General features: G+C 35.4%; 1 protein-coding gene across 4 annotated transcripts in view; it reads right to left on the reverse strand.

Annotated features, from left to right (window-relative positions):
- CLASP2 (cytoplasmic linker associated protein 2) overlaps positions 1 to 22,015 on the reverse strand; it is a 177,864-nt gene that overhangs the window by 63,643 nt on the left and 92,206 nt on the right. For all 4 annotated transcript variants that reach the window (XM_028107057.2, XM_028107058.2, XM_088026816.1 and 1 more), the window contains 6 exons: positions 21,390 to 21,449; positions 19,897 to 19,974; positions 18,763 to 18,930; positions 16,284 to 16,339; positions 15,296 to 15,469; positions 4,695 to 4,796 (listed from right to left, as the gene is read on the reverse strand). In XM_028107057.2, the coding sequence (XP_027962858.1) occupies positions 4,695 to 4,796; positions 15,296 to 15,469; positions 16,284 to 16,339; positions 18,763 to 18,930; positions 19,897 to 19,974; positions 21,390 to 21,449 (638 nt within the window). The remainder of the gene's footprint in view (positions 1 to 4,694; positions 4,797 to 15,295; positions 15,470 to 16,283; positions 16,340 to 18,762; positions 18,931 to 19,896; positions 19,975 to 21,389; positions 21,450 to 22,015) is intronic.

The following is a 22,015-nucleotide window of genomic DNA, read 5'->3' on the forward strand; positions in this document are numbered from 1 at the left end:
AATCATGCTTCCTTTTCACAGAGCAAACACTAAAGGCTCAAATGCCAATGTGGTCAAGCAGGAGATGTTAATGTGGGAGGAGCACTGAGTGTAAGGCAGGGAGGGGTGACTTTTCAGTTCCAGCCAGCTGTGTCTTGAGGTAATACCAGCCAGGTTTTAGGTTTTTTTTTTTTTTTTTAATGAAAACTTTGAAATTTTCTCATTTTTATCATGTTGTGTAGACCAAATAATAAATGAATGGAGGTAGGCTGGATGTGGTCCACAGGCTGCTGATCTGCGACCCTCACTAGTTTTCTTGACACGCTTTTACTAAATACAAATTAAATTCATGCTTAATTCCTAAACTCTACCAGCACACAAAATGAAAATTATCTTCCACTGGTTACAGCAATACTGTATAAAATAAAGCAGTATTTCCAATGAAATTAACAATTTGACTAAAAGGAACTCTAAATTATTCAGTTCTACTTTAAAATGATGGCTCGTTTGAATTGTTTCTTGGTGTTTCAGGTGAAGAATCTTCAAATCAGGTTTTTTTCAGTTATAACCTTAAGGATACCCACAAGGCACCTATTTTCTCCATGCAGTATCTAAACTAAACATACACACCAAAACATCCAAACACCCAACATGCCACAAACTCACAATGCAAGATAAGCCAATGGAGTATTTTATGGGAACACTTGCAACAATATAAAAAGTATAAATAATGAACTGAATGAACACATACACTATGGTATTCTGTTAAAACTGATATAAATTTAAGGGGTAAAGGTGTTGGTAGGAGACTAGAGTATTCCTTGAAATGTGGGTCTATTCAGCAGAGAGGAAACATGCAGTATAGAAGCAGAGTAATCACCCCACCTACTGTAGGTTAACTATGTTTATCAGAACTATGCAAGCTCACTCTTTCTATATTTAAATTCATTCATACCCTCTCCTAGAAAATAAAATTGGCAGTGTTCATTATGATGAAAAATTGGCAGTGTTTATTTTGCTTTCATCATTACCCTCTCTTCTCCACTGACTCCAAACCCCTATGGACAGTGTGATAATTCCAATGCCTATGACTCATTTTGGAATTATCTGTACTTAGAGAAAATATCAGGGCTCTTTCCCCAGCCAAGGACCACCTAGGCTAATTATAAGAAAACCACAGAGTTGATAAAAAGGGGCATGATGTACCTAGAGAATAGCATGCTACTAGAAAATATTCTAATTTGCAAAACTTGAAACTGGATATCTAATTTCTCTTGTGCTACCTAAAGTTTTCAAACTACCATTTTATACTTTTTATGTACTTTCAAGGCATTACTAAAACTCCTTTGCTTTTGAATGTCTAACCTTGTGGGATCAACTTGGATAATTTCAACAACTCAAGGTTTTGGTAATAAAATAAAGGCCAAAGATAATTGGCAATTTTTGCCCCAATATGGCTACACAACAATGGAATTTTATGTTGAGAATTTCTGCTGAATAGAACCCATTCTCGATAATGAAAAGAGGTGATCAAACAATAGATGCACACATAAAGTCTATAGATTCTTACCACCAATGGTATTAGCAGATTGTGATCCTGAACAAGTGTAAAGGCAGAATTAGGGTAAGGGTTATAATCCATGAAGAGGGAAGGAGCAGATTTAAAATGAATGGCAGATGGAAATAAGAGAGCTTTGGTCAGTTCTTAGAAAATAAAAAACCTTAAAGCAAAAAAAGAAAACTTTAAAAGAAAACTCCCTAAGCCATAGACGTCTGTAACAAAAGCAGTACATTTAGTAGCTTTTACAGCTGAAATCAGACACTCATGTACAAAGCAGATGAAATGAAGTTGCAAAAGTAAATATAAATTCTTCAGCTTTTCTTCTAATAGCCTATAATCTAAATAATTAAATGTTTAACTTTTTATTATTTAAACATTTAATTTAAAACTACAGGTAAAGAAGAACTACAACATCTTATAGCTGAAGAAAGCTTACATGAAAAAGCTACAAATCTTTTTTAAGATGCACAGAAAACAAACAAACAAACAAAAAACGGCAGGGGATTGGGGTGAGGAGACCGAGTTTCTGACAGGCTGTACAGCCATTTGTACACAACCAGTTACTACCAACAATAACAAAAGACACCATCCTTATGTAAGTATAAATCTGGAAGTCTCTCCATTGGGTCTGCCTTTATTTATTTTGGTTAGTCATCAGAACACACCTGTTTTGACCCAAGGGATTTTTTTTTTTCCTAAATGGTAATATAAAAATTTGGAAAGATCATGCAAACTCTAATGAATTACTTCACAACAAAGTGAAGACGGAGGTCATAGCAATATTTCTGTGCAAATATGTTGTAAAGGAACTTGCATCAAATCGTACAGGGCCACAATTTCTTTTTTCAAAAGAATCTGGAATGGAATATACAGTCATTCAAATAAATAAGCAAGCAAACAGACAAAAACCTCTTCAATATGATTTAAAACCTAAGTGATTTTATAGTGAGAAAGTCTTCTGATCTTAAAATCCTACCAGGTCTAAAAAACCTATCATTATGTTCCCATACTTCAGGAGAGGATTTGAAGTATTGTAGACTGGGTTTCAAAGTGAAAAATCAAATGTAAAAAAATTATTCTACATCTTACTGAAGTGATCAGTAATTACAGTATACCTAAAAGGGAGGTCCTTAGGTAATATATTAGAAAACCATACACAAAGCACTTTGAATCTTTGTCACAAGTTCTGTCTTGGTATTACTTTAGAAAAGAACTAAAAAGCTCACATCAAATTAAATTTTATCCTTAAGATACTGAATAGAGACAGTTTTGTGTTGCTATCTTTATTCTTCTTTATGCTTTAAATTTCCTAACATTATCATTATTTATTTCTTTGTTTCCTGAAGGCCATAAACAACAAGGTACAAAAGTATACAACAGGAGTTTAAAATTCAGTTGACATTAGGTTAATAATAACAAGGAGGACAATTTTATCAGCTGAAATACAGAGTGCTTATTCCGGGCCCAGGTATGTCTTAAAGTACATTAAATATATAACATTTAATGGAATAAAAATATAACATTTCATCCTCACTACAATCCTCTGAGATTATCCTCTTCATTTTATAGATAAATATACAGAAATATAGCAACTTTAAGTAAACTGGAAGAGCCATGATTCATATGGGGTAATATGGCTCCAGAGTCCATGATCTAGATCAAATACTTCTGAGACTTTATTATACACAAATCACTTGGTGATCTTGTTAAAAAGATTGAATTGAGGACATCTATGGTGGCATGAAATTGTGCATTTCTAACTAGCTCCCAGGTGATTCTGATGCTACATTTGGAGTGGCAAGGCTCTAAGCAACTATGCTACAACTGCTAATGATTGAGTTACTTAAAAAAATTACTCTAAAAATACAGAAAAAAAAATTAAAAATACAGAAGATCAGGGGAAAATGTGATATGATCTATTCCTAATTTGGAATTTGGAAGAAGAGCCCTTACCCAGAGGGCATTTTCCATTTTTTTCCTATTTATAAATAATCCTCAATTTGCAAACCAATTTTACCAAGCATTTCCTTATTTTTAGGGCTCTTGTTGAATATTCCCATCATTTCTCTGCCTGGATTTTTTGACTCTGGAAAGAGGAGAAAAGGAGAACCGGCTGGCAGGACTTGTGTAATCACCACCTGGCCCCCTCCAAGCCCAGCTCTTTTCCCTGATTCCAAGATTTGGGAATCAAATTAAAAAACAAATAGGACATCTATATCTTGATAAATCACCTACACGACTATGGAAGACAGTTAAATATATTGCTTTTCAAAATAGCCAAGTATGTAGAATAACACCCAAATTACTTCCCTAGGGGGAAAAATGCTGTTTTTAGAGCTAAGTACTAATGAAAATCTCTTGATAAAGAAAGAATAGGAACAAACTCTTAAATTAATAATGCCATAAATGTATGGGTTACTATTCTGGAACATGTAGAAATGGATCATTCATTTTACCTAGACCTCAAAATTGTGCTTTTTAATACTTGTGCTTATGAGGAACTCAGCTTCCAATGAAAGAGTAAAAATATAAATCTTAAATTTAGTAAGAAATATAATAGAACTGGTCATTTTATGTTTCCTCACTATGAATCAGTATATACCTGCCAAAAATGCTAACTGTATTCTAATAGATTTTGGGAGAGTATGAAGACACACATGTCCGTCCTTGAATAGCATTGGCTAGATGCAACCAGATTAGATGCTAACATATGGCAATTATTTTGCTTCTAAAAAGCACAATTTTCTACATTTGCAAGTTTCTGAGTAGACTGTGAAAACCTTAATGCTAAGAGATTTGTGCTACTTAAAATATCTCCATGCAAAACTTTGTACAGCAGATGAAATTTTTTCTTTCTAAGTGGCAGATATCAATGATGCAGCCCTAGTAACACACCAAAGACAAGACAACACTCACTCAAAAAAATTCCAAAACATGCACAACAACTGATCCAAAACATTGAAAAAAAAAAATACCTTCATTTTTGTCAGGTGATGATGAACCTAAAGTACAGAACAAGAACTCAGTATGTGGCTTGTCTTTTTTGAAGTTAGCTTTGTCTTTATCCACTGGTCAATCTCCTAATACAGTCATATACAAGCAACACACTTATCCTAGTGCATTACAAATCCAGGAAAACTTAGGCAATACGTACGCTGGGACTGAGACACCATTTTTGTTCGACTTCTTCCTCGAGAATCTGTCTTGGCATTTCCCATGCCAGCAAGTGGTGCTGAAAGCTTTGCTCTGACCCGGCCTAAGGAATAAAATTATTTATGTAATTAAAGACATTTTTCTATAATGATTTTTAGTAATGAGGAAAAAAATGTCACTGTAATTTTCTAATTGGTTGTGCTTTTTAAGTGCTGTTAAATTTTATAACAATGTAACCATCACTGACAGGTGATATTTCTCTTAAAAATTTTCAGAATACATACTGCTTTCTATGTGTTGCACCATTAAGCTAACTTTCCTTCCAGGGTAAAAATAAAGTCAAACTAAAAGATTTCCATTCTTAGTTTGATATCATTAGTCTAGTAGAGTTATAATTAAGATAATTACGACAGGCATGATACTTGTTTCCTAACTGGCAGTTCCAATTCTAAAATTTCAGTTTCCATAAAATTTCGTTTATTCTCAAATACAGTCTATAGTTTTAAATATCAGCCTAATCTTATTAGAAACAACAACCCAAATAATTCTTTTGACTGAAAATATACTTCTAAAAGGGATTTGCAGGAAGAGATAATATTAGCTAAATATTTAGTATTTTTATCCTGTGCTAAACATCAGATTACTACAGACAGACATGGACACATTTACTATTCTCTTCCCCCAACCAGTTTCATTTATAAAATGATTTGAGGAAATACCAATCTCATAAGAGTTGGCACTTTTCTCAGCACACTCCCTTCTCCTCTACCACTGCCTCATCCCCCTCCACAAAACCAAGCCACAAACATTTATTTTTAGAATTTTGAACCAAAGGAGATAATGTTTATCAAAGTACCTAAGTGTCATTAGTAAAAACAAAAATATATTACTAGTAGCTACTATGGTGTTCTCAGGCAGTCTCAACCATATCAAATCAGAACCAATACAAAACATAATCATGAAGAAGGGCTCAAAATCCTGTTAAGTTAAAAGGTACAATTTGTGGGGCAATCATTATACTGGCTGGCCTGATATGGCTATATTAATTAGGAAAAAGTAAATGAAGAGTAAGGAGAAATTACAAAATTAAGAAATGCGTGAGGAAGATAAGAGAGTGATTAAAAACCGGGAATAAAACAGAAGCAAAACCAGAAGTCTAGTTGGTGAGTCTAGCATTCTCAATTCTTCAAGGCCCTTAATAAGCCCATAGTTCAGGCCTTTCACCCTTTTAGAGTCTGTTTAGAGTAGGATACAATGTTCTCCCAACTAAGAAGTAAAACAGAAAGACAAAATTATTATTTTTGAAATGGAAAATTTATCCAATATAACAAAGAAATTAGGATAACTATTCTGATACTATTGTTCTAAATTATAATGCTACAGTGCCAGAAACCATTTTTAGAGTACTCCAACTGATATGAAAAATATGAAATATTTCAACTATATCAGAGTAAGTATGAGACTAAAAATGTTAAATGCACTTGGTTTTATATCACAAGAAAAGGTCATCCATGTAAAACTTAGGAGAAAAAGAAGTGTGTTTCAAAATCAGAGGTTTAATGACAGCCCTCAGGCAATATAAATTAAAAAACTAAATTTTTTTCCTTTCTACAAATTCAAAAGCAATAAACAGTTATTTTCTTAAAGGAAACTGGCTCAAGAGAGTAGTCTAACTAGCAAGTTTTTTGTAATCCCAAATTCAAATCATATATGCAATTCTCCACTGATTCTAAATCAAAGACACACTTAAAAGCGGCCTAAATCAATTAATTTAAACTCCCCTGATAAAGCAATGGAGCATGCTCCCCCAAAGTATAAATGAATTAGCATAAATTAAAAAACAAAACCACAAAAATAAAGAAAAGCACATCTAATGATGCTACTGAAAAAAACTATTTACTAACTTTATACTAGATATTATTAAACATGTTAAGCAATCATGTTTTTCCAGCATGAGATGATCCAAGATACAAAGCAAAACTTGAGATGAAGAACTAAAGAAAAAAAATTCACATGTGTAACTTGAACACAACCAAACATGAAATGTAGAAGCTATCACAGCTGGCAAACTATATAGTTTTGCAAAAAAATTAGCCTATTTTAGTGTTTAATTCCTACTAATGAAAATATTAACATAGAGGTATCTGTGTTACTAACAAAATGTATAATTCTTACCATCTTCAGATGTTGCTCCTAAATAAGAGAAATAAAATAATAACATTTCAACAAATTCTGCCAATGCTGGTATTAAGACCTATTTACACCTCCCACCCAAGAGTAAAATGAATGAGTGAAAAAAAATATCTTCTAGTCTTTGAGGTCATCTAAAGACTCATAGCACAAGAAAAGGTTAAAACTAAACAAATGAAAATGGTGAAATTCCACAACACTTTTATCTGCTACATTTCATACTCCAAATTTGAAATGGTGAAGAAAATTATAGAAGTTAATCACTCAAGAAAAATGTAACCCTGTCATTATTCTCTCTGAAATGAAGGTTTTTACAGAATAAGAATACTTTCTGTGCATTTTCAAAAAGTTGTCCATAAAAGAACTAGAAAAGCTAACTGACAAACATGGGAGTCAAATCCATGACGAAGGCCTCATTAACCCAGTATTTTCATTACAGCATTACAAAGACCTATCAATCCATCAGGTATTTACTCAACATTTATGTATGCTCCCTAAGATGTCAATGAAAAGTAGCAGAAATGAACAAGTGAAAATATCACAACTCACTATACTAAAGGGCAATAACAGATATATCTCTGTATGTGTATATACAGATTTTTTTAAACATAGGATTGAACATCAGTGAGAATAACACATCACGTGACACAGATGATTCTTCAAATAGGTTGATGTTTCTGACCCAAACAAAAGATCTTAATCTGGAAAGTGAGAATAGTTTAAGGACAGAGAATTTCAGTGTGAGAAGTGATACCATAAAGGGTTTAAAATACAGAAACTATCTTGTGGTAGGCTTTCATTTCATTCAATAATTTTTTTAACTTATGAAATATATTAAACATACAGAGGAACATAGAGACACTATAAATAACAGTCATGTACCCAACCCAAGATTAAATAAATCTCCCATTTCATCAGAATGGAAGATACGTCTGAGAGCTATGTAATAATTGACAGAAAAACATACAATTCTTCAACTTTCCTAGATCTCATACTAAGACTTACAGATTCAGTATCTTCTTACAAGTTCTTAAAAAAAGCTCAAGTTCCTAGACAACATTATGGTATCTGATGAAGTGAAGGGAAAATGTAGATAATATGCCATGTAGTATTTGACAAATACCATACAGATAAAAAATACCACACTGATCCAAGCAACTATAGATAAACTATAATCACTTGAATACTGAAATTAAAGTTCAGTCCTGAATAAATGTTTGTTTAAAACTTACTCTTAAAAAGACAGCATTGTAACTTGCATTTTGTTTTCACAAATAACCATATGAATCTGAATCTGTAAAATATCTCATTTGTCTCTCTCTGTATCATAGAGTTCTATCAAATGACTTATGAGATTGCATTCTTCTGATTCTGATTCTATTTCAGAGACTGACTTAAGAAATCAAGAATATTTCTATGAGCTAAGGAAAAAAAATTAAGATAACTGATTTAACTTACAGCCAACAGTAACCTAATATTTGAATAGACTAGGAAACCCAAAAAATGGATATACCTAACCCAAAATTTAGAGAATTACGTAGCCATATTTACATTAAGATTGCTGCAAAATAAGCAGTCTATTTTCAAAAAGAGAATGAAGATATTATATAGAATCCAAGAGCTGTAAAAATCTGTAGAATTAGAAAAGTAAGTTCTTACCATCCATCTTGTCAGAAGTATCCTCTTTGATGAAAGAGCAAGCAAAGAACAGAGGAGAACTTAGTATATTAGAAAAACATGATTTTATAATCCCTAGAACATTATTTTTAAGACGACAGAATTCATAGCATAGACATGTATATGAAACTTGTTTTCAACTAAAACATACTTGGAGATTTAAACAAGATGAGGTTCCTTTGTGAGAAAAGGGTACAAAAACAAAGAATCGATAATGAGTTTGATTTTTCACTCCCCTAGAGTGAGAAGTTAGTGAAGCCGATATTCCAACTTGGTATCCTTGCCATCATGAGGCAGACCTCTTGCTTTGTGGTCTTCTGAGTTTCTTGAAATCAAACACTCATCATATGCCCATTCCCCATTCTCCCCATTCCCAAAGGAACTAGGAGAAAAAAACCCAGTAGCAACTCTTTTAAGTAATGTATTAAGTTTAACATTGCAAAATTATAGTAAGAAAAGTCTCTAATGACTTACAAATCTAATCTCACAAGCACAGATCTTTCTCCTGAGTTCCCCTGCCATGCTATCTTGATGCCACTGTATCTCTCTCTTTCTCATGATACTACTATGACTCCCCAACACCTCCAGTCTGATGTCTCACTGGGACTTCAAATTCTAAATGCATAAAATGCAACAAGATTTTCAGCTGCTCATCCTTCAGCAATCTACCACTAGATTGAGAGACTCTTTGAGTACAGAAGCATTTATTTCTGGATTTCCATTACCTAGTGGGGTGCCTGGCAAAAACTAAGTGCTCATTAAGTGTTTGCTGAAAAACAATGGAACACTCCCTCTGATCCATAAACGTTCAGCCATGACAAGCAAGGCTCAAAGTATAAGAAAGCAGAGTACATCAGTCACATGTGTATAAGAAAGCTGTCTGGAGGAAAGGGGGGAGTGGGTAAAGGGAGGAAGATAACAGGAGAGAGGCAGAAGAGGGGGTGGCTATCCAGTTGTTTCAGCACCATTTGTTGAAAAGAATTCTTTCCCCAATGAATGGTCTTGGCACCTTTGTGAAAAAATCAACTGATCATAAATATATGGGTTTGTTTCTGGCCCCTCAACTCCATTTCATTGGTCTATATGTCTATCCTTATGCTAGTACCACAGAGACTTGATTACTGTAGAGCTGAATAAGTTTTGAAATTGGGAAGTGTGAGTCCACCAACTTTTCCAAGATTGTTCCTTCTCAAAATTGTTTCATCCGCTTTGGATCCCTTGCATTTTCATACGGATTTTAGGATGTGTTTGTCAATTTCTATAAAAAGGCATCTGGACTTTTGACAGGGATTGCACTGAATCTATAGGTCAATTTGCGATCTTAACAATGTTAAGTCTTTATTTTTTTTTTAAAGATTTTAGAGAGAGTGAGCAAGTGTGGTGGGGGAGAGGGAGAGAGAGAATTTCAAACAGAGTCCCTGCTGAGCACAGAACCCGAGGCGGGACGTGAGATCATGACCTGAACTGAAACTAAGAGTTGGATGCTCAATCGACTGAGCCACCGAGGTGCCCCCAGCAGTAAGTCTTTAAAGAACCTGGGTGTCTTTCCATTAATTTAGATTTTAACAATGTATTGTAGTTTTCAGTGAACAAGTGTGAAAATAATTATATATATATATAAAATTTTTGCGCTTGGTTCTCTGTCTCCTGGTTCTTGATAGTGTTCCTAAGACCCTTATAATTTCCTAAATTATAAGAGCACTAGGAGTGTCTTTTTTGTTCTAATATTTGACACAGATACCCTGACCTAAGACCCTTGTAATTTCCTGAATGATAGCAGTGTCTTTTGTTTTAATGAGGTGATTCCTCATGGGCTCCTGGAGAGAATGGAGGCTGGTCACCAGAAAGATGAAAAGCCATGATTAGAAGTTTGGAATTTTTAGCCATTCTCCATCTTCTGGGAAAGGGAGAAAAGCTGAAGACTGAGTTAATGACTGATCATGCCTATGTGAAGCTTCCCTAAAAATCCCATAAGTACAAGGTTCAGAGACTGTCCGGGTTGATAAATGTACCAGGAGGGTGGCACATTATAACTCCCTGGGAACAAAAACTCTTGTGCTTAGGACCCTTCCAGACGTTGCCCCATGTATCTCTTCATCTGCCCATTCAAATCCTTTACAAGTCCTTTATAATAAACCAGCAATCTAGTAAGTAGACTGTTTTCCTGCGTTTTATGAGTCAATCTAGCAAATTAATTGAACCTGAGGAGGAGGTTATGGGAACCTCTGATTTATAGTCAGTTTGTTCAAAAGCACTGGTGACAACCTGGATTTGCAATTGATGTCTGAAGAGTGGGGTTGGGGGCAGGCACGGGCAGTCTTATAGGACTGAGCCCTTAATCTGTGAGGTCTGTGCTAATTATAATTAGTGTCAGAACTGAATTGAAATGTAGGACACCCAGCTGGTGTAGAACTGGTTGGTGTGAAAACCAACAAATCTGGTGTCAGCAGTATTATGAGTCTAAGAGTAAAGAAGAAACACAGGAGTGGTTTTTCCTAGAGAAGTTTTACATTTCCTTTGTTATATTAATTCCTAAGCATTTTGTTATTTTTGATGCTATTATAAATTGATATCGTTTTCTTACTTTATTTTCAAATTGTTTATTGCTAGCATTTAGAAATACAATTGGTTTTTAAATACTGATCTTATACTCTGCTGCCTTGCTTAACCCATTACTAAGCTCTGAAAGTTTTTTTTGTGGATTCCTTAGGATTTTCTCTATATAAGGTCATGTTTTCTGCAAATACAGACAGTTTTACTTTTCTTCCAATCTAGATACATCTCATTTCTTTTGCTTGCCCTAATGACCCGGCTAGAACCTCCATGGTAATGTTGTTAGGAAGGGCAAGAGATGGGTTAGCCTGGTGATGGGTATTAAAGAGGGCACATACTGCATGGAGCACTTGGGTGTTATAGCAAACAATGAATCATGGAATGCTACATCAAAAATTAATGATGTAATGTATGGTGATTAACATAACATAGTAAAAAAAAAGAAAAAAAAAGATTTTAAAAGTCCAACCAAGCCAAAAAAATAAAAAAAAAAGAAAGAGTGGACATCCTTATCTTGTTGTTGATCTTGGGAGAAAGCATCCAGTATTTCACATGAAGTATGATGTTAGCTGTGGATTTTTTATAGATGGTCTTTATCAGGTTCACAAATTTCCCTTCTATTCCTAGTTTGTTGATTTTTTTTTTTTTATCAGGAAAAGGTGTTGGGCTTTGTCAGATGCCTTTTCTGCATCTACTGAAATAATTACATGGTTTTTGTCCTTTATTCTATTAATAAAGTGTATTTAGTTGGTTCATTTTCATATACTGAAATAACACTGCATTCCTAGCAAAGTAATGTCTCTAATACAGAAAAATTTTATGAAAATTAAAAGCACTAAACAACCCACTGTTGACATCTTTGTTAACACCTTTGTCTAGTATATGTATATTTATCTATGTATAATTTTATACAAAATGATGAAATTATCACATTGTTTGATAGTATCATTTGATCTTTGCTGAAAATATTATTTGTTAATGGCTGCACAGTATTTATAAGGACATATCATAATTCAATCATACCCCCTCTATTACACAGCAGGGTTGACTCTAATAACATCTATTATTAAAAATATATTTTTTTATTTCTTGGCATAATTATCTATAAACACTGGATTACTGGGTCTAAATTCTGAACATTTAGGGGCACCTGGGTGGCTCAGTCGGTTAAGCATCCGACTTTTTTTTTTAATTTTATTTTATTATGTTAGTCACCATACATTACATCATTAGTTTTTGATGTAGTGTTCTATGATTCATTGTTTGCGTGTAACATCCAGTGCTCCATGCAATCCGTGCCCTCCTTAATACCCATCACCGGGCTAACCTGTCCCCCCACCCACCCCTCTAAAACACTCAGTTTGTTTCTCAGAGTCCATAGTCTCTCATGGTTCTTCCCCCTCCTCCGATTTCCCCCCTCTTCATTTTTCCTTTCCTACTATCTTCTTCTTCTTTTTTTAAACATATAATGTATTATTTGTTTCAGAGGTACAGGTCTATGATTCATCAGTCTTACAAAATTCACAGTTCTCCCCATAGCACATACCCTCCCCAATGTCTATCACCCAGCCACCCCATCCCTCCCACCCCCCACCACTCCAGCAACCCTCAGTTTGTTTCCTGAGATGAAGAGTCTCTTATGGTTTGTCTTCCTCTCTGGTTTCATCTTGTTTCATTTTTTCCTCCCTTCCCCTATGATCCTCTGTCTTGTTTCTCAAAACTCCTTGTATCACTGAGATCATATGATACTTGTCTTTCTCTGACTGACTTATTTCACTTAGCATAATACCCTCTAGTTCCATCCACGTTGTTGTAAATGGCAAGATTTTTTTCTGATGGCTGCATAATATTCCATTGTATCTATATACCACATCTTCTTTACCCATTCATCTGTTGATGGACATTTTTTTTTTTTAAAGATTTACTTATTTATTTGAGAGAGCGAGAATGAGAGAGAGAGAGTACATGAGAGAAGGAGGGTCAGAGGGAGAAGCAGGCTCCCCGTTGAGCAGGGAGTCCAATGTGGGACTCGATCCCAACACTCCGGGATCATGACCCAAGCCTAAGGCAGTCGCCCAACCAACTGAGCCACCCAGGTGCCCCTGTTGATGGACATCTTGGCTCTTTCCATAGTTTGGCTATTGTTGACATTGCTGCTATAAACATTGGGGTGCATGTGCCCCTTTGGATCACTACATTTGTATCTTTGGGGTAAATACCCAGCAGTGCAATTTAAGCGTCCGACTCTTGATTTTGGCTCAGGTCATGATCTCAGGGTTGTATGAGCCCTGCAATGGAGTCTGTGCTGGGTGCAGAACCTGCTTAAGATTCTCTCTCCCCTTCCCTGTGTCCCTCCCCAACCTTGCTCACGCTTGCACTCTCTAAAAAAATTAAAAAAAAAAAAAGAATTTTGAACATTTAAAAAGCTTCATAAGTTCAATAACATTGTATGGTGACTATACTTATTGTGGTGAGCACTGAGTAATATACAGAATTGTTGAATCAATATGTGGTACCTGTGAAACTAGTATAATACTGTATGTCAATTTTATTTCAATAATAAAAAGTTTTTCAAAATAACTTTTTTCAAGAAAAAAGAGAAGAAAAGCTTTATGGGTATTACTAAATTGCCACTTAGAAAAAGTGTTCCATGTTTAATTCACATCAGCACTTTTTAACTACATTCTCTATCAGCAGTAGGCACTAAGCCTAACTTTTTTGTTATATTTGGCTCTTTCAATTTGCACTTGTTTGATTCCAGCTAAGATTCAACATTTGTTCTGGTGTTCTGGGGGGACAATTTTGATATACGTAAATATTTTTCTATAAAAATAAGGTCATCTGTTTTTCATACTTTTTTTTTTTTTTAAAGATTTTATTTATTTGACAGAGAGACAGCAGGAGAGGGAACACAAGCAGGGGGAGTGGGAGAGGGAGAAGCAGGCTTCCTGGAGAGCAGGGAGCCCAACACGGGGCTCGATCCTGGGACCCAGAGATCATGAGCTGAGCCAAAGGCAGATGCTTAACGAATGAGCCACCCAGGCGCCCATTTTTCATAGACTTATAAAACTTGCTGACATTTTAGCTTTTTTGGTAGTATGTGAATAAACTTTTTCCCCTTTAAGTTTTCAGCCACTTGATTTTATATTTTCACACTTAGTATTTAAATCAGAGGGACTTTTCCCTTGTGGTTTTTTGTCATTTATGTTTAGAAATTCCTTCCCCAACCTCAGATTAGATGAATACACAACTACTTTGGTTTCATCAAGCTGCTTTTTAACTCGTTCGTCATCTGGAATAAATTTTTATATGGTGTGAAAAATGGTTCTAACTTAATTTTATACCAAACTGTAAACCATGTGTCTAAACACCATTTACTGAATTATTTATCCTTTCCTCACTGAATGTAGTTGTGCCAACTTTATCATGTACAACAGTTCATCCCAATATCTCTGCACTTCCTACTGTGTTCCAATGATCTGCCTGCCTAGTGTTCTACCCAAAAGAAAAACGAAGCACAAAACAGAGATAAGCAGTATGAATAACCAGCCTCAAACTTTTAACGTTGATAAGCACAGGGATGCCTGGCTCATTGAGTTGAAGAGCACGCAGCTCTTGATCCTGGGGTCATAAATTCAAGCCCCACGGTGGGTGTAGAGATTACTTAAACAGATAGAGAGAAAGATAGATAGACTAAAAAAATTTCTAATAAAGTTGATAAACATAAATTATTATTATTACTATTATCCCAAATAGCTTTGGGAATACATGTTTAAACTTTGATTTTAATTAAGCTTTGCATTTTTCCCAGATCCCCAAAAGGCTTTAACTTCTTGGTAAGGGAACAGAAGCTGGATACAAGGCCAATGCCCTTCTCAACTCCCTGAGTAACCAGCAGTTGAGTGTGGCAGTAGTACAGAACCATGAAAATTCTACAGGCAAACATGGAATCAAGAATTGTTCCTCTGATCAAGATGATTAGCAGGATAACAATGGAAAAAGTAGAAACAAGGTAGTTTAAATACTTAGAATTGTGTTCTAAGTCTAGATTCATATTATAACACATGGACTATCCTTTACTAGCAAGAATGAAATAGAAATGATTAAGCTATCACCATCGTCCTGACCTCACTGAAACCAGGGAGAAAACAATGTACAATACCCCATAATTAGCTGTCTTACCTAGCGATGCATAGGAACCTGGATTCAGGGCACCTGCACCTAACCGCCCACTTCGTGCAGACTGCCCGGCAGCATGATGTGCCTTAGCACCAGCAGCAGCATTCACATCAATGTCACTTCGTGAACGCTGCAGGCTTCCTGGAAGGGAACTGGCTTTGCTGCTGCCTGCTGATACTATGGGGAACAAAGCATAGGTAACCTATGTTATTTAAATCACTGCAAACAGCATGAGAATTATATAAACCTGAAACCATCATGAGCTAATCCAAGATGACAAATGGTCAAAAAGGAAGCAGTGTACAAACGAACACTAGAAAGTACTTTATAGTATTTTAAAGTAAGAATGCTTTCATTTCAATCCTGTTACAACTACATCTTCTTGGACAATTTTCTCAACATTTCTCTGCCTCACTTTCCTCTTCCATAAAATGGGAAAAAAGCACCTATCCTTTGTAAAATTCATACAACTGTTTTGTAGATGAAGAGATGATGTTCATGACTGATTCATGAAAATGAAGCACTGTATGATAAATAGATGGCAGCACTCATATTTTTTTTACTATCAGAAAAATGCAAGGAGAACTACTCCAGGATACGGTTATTCAGAAAATAATGCAGATTCTACCACTCTTAGGCAACACACATTAAGTCATTAAATTTCTGTTCTTTAGTTTTTCAGTTTTAAAAGAGTTTTATAAACTAAGTTATTATCCATGAATAGGCGATATCAACCGAGTGGGTCATGACCAGCACTGTAAAGAACTGAAACAAGAGAAAACAGAGTGCATCAGTAAGGGTAAGCGGTGCTTCAGAGAACTTGGATTATGCTGTATACTATATCATATGTATATATATTGTATACACTACAATGTACCTATTATGTGTAGTTTATGTATACAGTATACAGACACAGATACAATGTATATACATGTGGTATTAGGTTTCTATGTAAAATATGCTATGACTCTTGCTTAGAAAGGCAGTTTACCTCTTCCAGCCACAGTTGATGGGTTTGCTGTAGACCATTTGGAAGAAAAAGGGCGACTGCAAGGTAATAAGAAAGACTTTTAGTAAGAAGATATAATTTATTACTCCTCTCAAAACAATTAATGAAATACTACTGAATTTTCTGAACGGTTTACTTCTAAATTTTCATTTTCCTCTTACAAATCATTTTAGAACAGTCGTTGTCACATATCAGTGGTATCTCAGTTAGCCGTGAAGCAAAAATGAAATAACTAGCGATGAACAGACTGTAAGCTCTACAAAGACAGGCAACCAGCTTGCTATTGTTCACTCTGGTCCTCAGCACCCATTACAGTGCTCACCATAGAGGATACAATAAAGCACACTCCAACACTTGTATTCCAAGATGTTTTCCTTAGAAGGAGAGAGAGAGAGTTATCACTAGCACACAGGGAATTCAGCATGACCAAAGCCTCTTTCACCTAAGCCATAATGGCTGTGGCCACTGGCAATTCATGCAGTTATTATGTAGGTTATCACACCACCTACAGCAGTGCTACTGAGCTTTACTGCATGGCATAAGAGAAATAAGGCTAAGAACTACTGCTGAGGATAACATGATTAGAAAGCAAAACAGCTCAAATCATCTCAAAGAATCCACCATCTCTTTTAGTATCTTTTTTGATTATCTTTAATTATAATGCCATTCTGCAGCCCATAGATAAATAATACATCTAAGTATGTAAGGGGGATTAGGAAAGTATATCTATAAATCTTAAAAGTGGGGGGAAGAGAGAAGCAAAGACTCCAAACAGGTTAACAGCAGGCTATTGAAAAATATTCTTTAAGTCATTATTATCAAATTGTAAATTTGGTAGTTGGTTATTAAACCCAGTATTGTATTGTTTTTATAACTGGCCCTTAAAACTGTTATTCTATTAGACTGAGGCAGACCACTTCAAGGTTCACAGAACTTAAAAGTTGTTTATGTTTAAAGATGTTAATACTGAAATAAGATAAAATATCTTGTTTAGATACTTGCTACTTAAAGTACAGTCCATACTCAAAAAGCAAAGATATCACCTAGGAACATGTTAAAAAATGCAAAATCTCAGGCCCCGTCCCAGATTTACTGAATCAGATTCTGCATTTTAACAAGATCTTTAGGTAATTCATAGGCACTTTAAAGTTTGAGCAAAGTAAATAAAAGGGAAAAACACAACAAAGCTCATTTGCAGTGAAGGTTTTATCACAAATTTAAACAGAAGTTTTGATAGGTTAATTATTCCTACAATAATTATGTTGAAATCGGATTTTATCTGCTTTTATTCTGAAAACCTTTAAGTCACTGCATGTTAGTCCAGTACCCATAAGACCCTGGGAGTGCCTCCTTGAGTCTTGTGCCCTAGCTTGCCTCACTTGCCTCACCCTGGTCTCCCTCCCACAACAGAGAGCTGCCAAGGCAAGCAGCAGTCTTTGTGGGGTCAAAGTCCCAAAGGGACAGGAATCGCATAGGGGTAAGCTCACATTCTGTGAGGAAACCTGCAGATACTTGAGGCCACTGCTTGGGAGTAGAGACAGCACTAGGGATTTTAGCAACCTCACAGGGCTAGAGAGAGAGAAAATTAGAGTTAAGGCTGCCAAGGCAGCAAGGGTTTGAGGAAGCCAACATAATTATGAGAATGGAATTACACAGAAGTGAGTCAGATACTAGGGAATTTGGGCCCCCTGAGGGAGTTTTAAGTTGTGCAAAAGATGAGGCAGGAAAGCAATGTATTTTTACTAGTTACATAGTGCTGTATCAGAGTTCTGAAGATGACTTCTGAATCCCCACTACCATTCCTCCATTATAATGCCCCAGAAACAGACTGCTTACTGTATGAACTATTTTGGGGTTATTAAAAAATGTATATAAATCAGTGTTTCCCAATATTTTTCACAGACATGAACATACAGAAACAAAATTTGAATCACTAAACTCTTCACCCCAAAAGAAGTTACACCAGCATGTAATCCAACCCTTGAGACACAGGCCAAAAAAGTAAGTACAGTTGACCTTTGAACAACACAGATCTGAACTGTGTGGGTCCACTTCTATGCAGATTTTTTTTCCACAAATACAGTACAGTGCTATAAATGTATTTTATCTTCCTATGGTTTTCCTAATAAGATTTTCCTTTCTTTACCTTCCTTTATTGTAAGAATACTGTACATAACATATATACAACATACAAAATATGTGTCCATCGACTGTTTATGTTCTCAGTAAGGCTTCCAGTCAACAGTAAGCTATTAGTAGTTAAGTTTTGGGGGAGTCAAGTTATATGCAGATTTTTAACGTTATGGGTAGGCACCCCTACTGTTCAAGGGTCAACTGCACATTCCAGTTATCATTCTTTCAAGGCTTCAAGTGAAAGCAAGCAGATATTCAATCATCTAATTTATGAAATTACAGGGAACTGGAGAGGAAGAAATCAGTAATATCATTTCTATGACCTTACTTGAGACTTTCCTGTGAGCTAGATGAGGATCTGTCTGATTGTGGAAGAGATGCTACACTGCCAGAACTCTTTAAGTAAGTCTGAAGACTCTTCTGGTAAGATGGCTCAAGGGAATTATACAATGTTTCAGCTTCACCAGGAAAGTGATTTCTAAGACCCATATATGTCCTGTAAAACAAATGAACAAACAACAAAAAGGGAAAAAAGAACATAAAGTAATAGCTTCACATAAGATGCGTACATTTGAGAATGAAGATGAGACCATATTAATATATCTACTACATATCAAGTGAATACTTTTTTAAAAAAATATTTTATTTATTTATTTAATTTATTTATTTGAGAAAGAGAGAGAGAGGAGGGGCAGAGAGGGTAGGAGAAAGACTGAAGCAGAGTCCGCACTGAGCGCAGAGCCTGAGGAGAGGCTTGATCCCACGTCTGCAAGACCGTGACCTGAGCCAAAACCAAGAGTTGGACACTTAGCCAACTGAACCACCCAGGCACCCCTCAAGTGAATACTTTCTAAATTTAACAAATTTTGGTGGAAAGCCGGTAGGCTTTTGAGAAAAGCAGATCTCCGTTCAAAATCTGGCTGTGCTCCTTACAGTTTGTGTGGCCTGGAGTTAACCCCCAAATCTCCAAACTTCTGTTGCCAATCTATAGAAATACCACATTTGGAGGATCATTTTCAAGATTAGATAGTAATGTATACCAAGTACCCCACAGTATCAGGTACTTAGCACATTCTCAATAAATGAGAGCTATTTTTATTCATAATGAAAGTGAGGATGTTATGATGGAATACGAATAATGATGATTATACAAATGACAATGTGAAGTCAACTGTTAGCCATTTGGTACAGATTTTTTCTAAAAGTAATCTCTATACCTAATGCAGGGCTCAAACTTACAACCCTGATATCAAGAGTTGCATGCTCTACCAAATGAGCTAGCCAGGGGTCCCATATATCTAGTACAGATTTAATGGAGAAAAATCTATCTCGAATTTACTAAAGAGCTAACCAAGTAGAATACTTGAGACACTTGTGATATTTTCATTCTTCCAGTACAATTCCTTTCAAAGTAAAGATCCAAGTACACTTAAACTGTCACAAAAATACATTATAGACTTACTTTCTTGCCTCCACTCTGGCCTCAGCATCAGCATCATGAATTCCCTTCTTAATAGTTTCAACCAAGACGGCTGCATGTCTATAAAACAAAACATGTTATTTTTTCCAAAGATTTTATTATTTTTAAGTAATCTCTATACCCAACATGGGGCTTGAACTCACAACCCCGAGATTAAGAGTCTCATGCTCTACAAACTAAGCCAACCAGGTGCCCCAAAGCACCTTTAGATTCATGAGTAAAACTATATTTCACCACAAATTATATTTACTACCTATATGTTACACATAAAGGGGCAGGGGAGATAAAAAGATTAGTGTGCAATAATAAATCTAAGATTTCTCATAATCCACCCCACACATTTCATTCATGTATGGTTTCCTCCTGACAAGTCAAACATTAAAAAGTTGAATGTAATTATGTTTACAAGAAGTCCAGATAATGTATATAAGTATAGTACTCACGTTTTAAATTCTTAATGAATAATAAAAAAAAAAAAACAAAAACCCTTTGGTGTGGTTCCTCACCAACCCACCAATGTAGAAATGATTTGCTAATAGTATGATTAGTTATGATCTGACCTAAATGAATAGTAGCTGCCACAAAAGAACTTAAAGGAAACTTAGAATTATATCATGCCTACATTAAACAAACTATTTTTTTAAAAATGGGCTGTAAATAGGTTTAACGATTTCCATGAAAATGGAAAATCAGCAAGGTAGTCAATGTAAATGCAGGTATACCTCAAGCTTCAAACTTGAAATTATTACCATGCAAATAGCCAACTAGCTAGTGACCAACTAGCTGTGCACATTTTCCTCTTGTTCATCTCAGAGCTACATTAGACACTGCCCAGTATATTCCTGACCAATGACACCTGACAACTGGTACAGAGAAACTTCCCAATGCATCTCTTCTTAAAATCTCTTTCTTTTGAAAAGAAGGCCCCTCCTTCTATCTTAAATCATTTATTAGTTGATTAATTACACTTCAGGAAACCTAGGTCACTTGTCTGGAGATACATTTTAAAATTTCTGCCCAATTTAACCTTTATAACCCCATTCTACTTAAGAGATCCTCACTTAACTCACAAATAAAGAAGAAAATCACAGCTGCACCGAATAAGAGGAGCCACACTACATCACAGCTTTAAAGGAAAACCAGTACAAATAACTTTTAAGCAAAGGGAGAAATAATGCAAAACCCATTCATTTTTTTTTAAAGCTTTTAATTAATTTATTTGACAGAGAGAGAGACAGCAAGAGAGGGAACACAAGCAGGAGGGGTGGAAGGGGGAGAAGCAGGCTTCCCGCTGAGCAGGGAGCCCGATGCGGGGCTCAATCCCAGGACCCCTCGATCCCAGGACCCCGGGATCATGACCTGAGCCGAAGGCAGGTGCTTAACAACTGAGCCACCCAGGTGCCCCAAAACCCATTCACTTCTAAAGAACTGGTGACAATGGGAGGAGAAGTAGGAAAGGAAGAGTCAATGCATACCTTTCCAGTGAATGAGTCTGCCACTCTTGTAACAATAAATCTAAAAATTCAAATGAACGCCTGAAAAATAAAAGTTAATTATAACCAAGTGTTTTAACATATTAAGTTATATTAATTTAAATGTTAATTAGTTTCTTCTCTAATACTGAACTTTGTTCTCTGAATTAAAGTATAACACATGTTTTTAGTTATCTTAACTGTCAAATACTTAACTTACTTTAAGGCTCCAACTATTCCTATGCTAAATAGTTCAAAAAACCTTCAGGGTTCCCCATGATTTTACCTTAAAATGTTTGTCAAATATAAAAATTTAATACATTTAATTTAAAAAATTCTTGTCAAACACCTACTCTGCAGTAGAAACTGAAGATATACAATGGTGACCAAGAAAGATGGTATGGATCTTCCATTTTTGCTTTTCTTAAATATGTGTAATTTTTAATCAAGTATCTCCTAAGCCCTCTAGTTCTCAACTTCTTCAACTGACTCATTCTTGAGCTTCTCTTTGTTCTTGACATCTGATGACACAGTTGTACCCTCTTTTTCTTCTTTTATTAACACTTTCCTCCACCTTCCCTTAAATAGGTGCTCACATGGTCGGTGCTAATCTTAGCCCACTTCTCTTT

The sequence above is a fragment of the Eumetopias jubatus genome, unplaced genomic scaffold, assembly GCF_037043125.1.
Source record: "Eumetopias jubatus isolate StellerSeaLion01/CBP00866 unplaced genomic scaffold, mEumJub1_p1.0 scaffold_1, whole genome shotgun sequence".
In the NCBI taxonomy this organism is placed as follows: domain Eukaryota; kingdom Metazoa; phylum Chordata; class Mammalia; order Carnivora; family Otariidae; genus Eumetopias; species Eumetopias jubatus.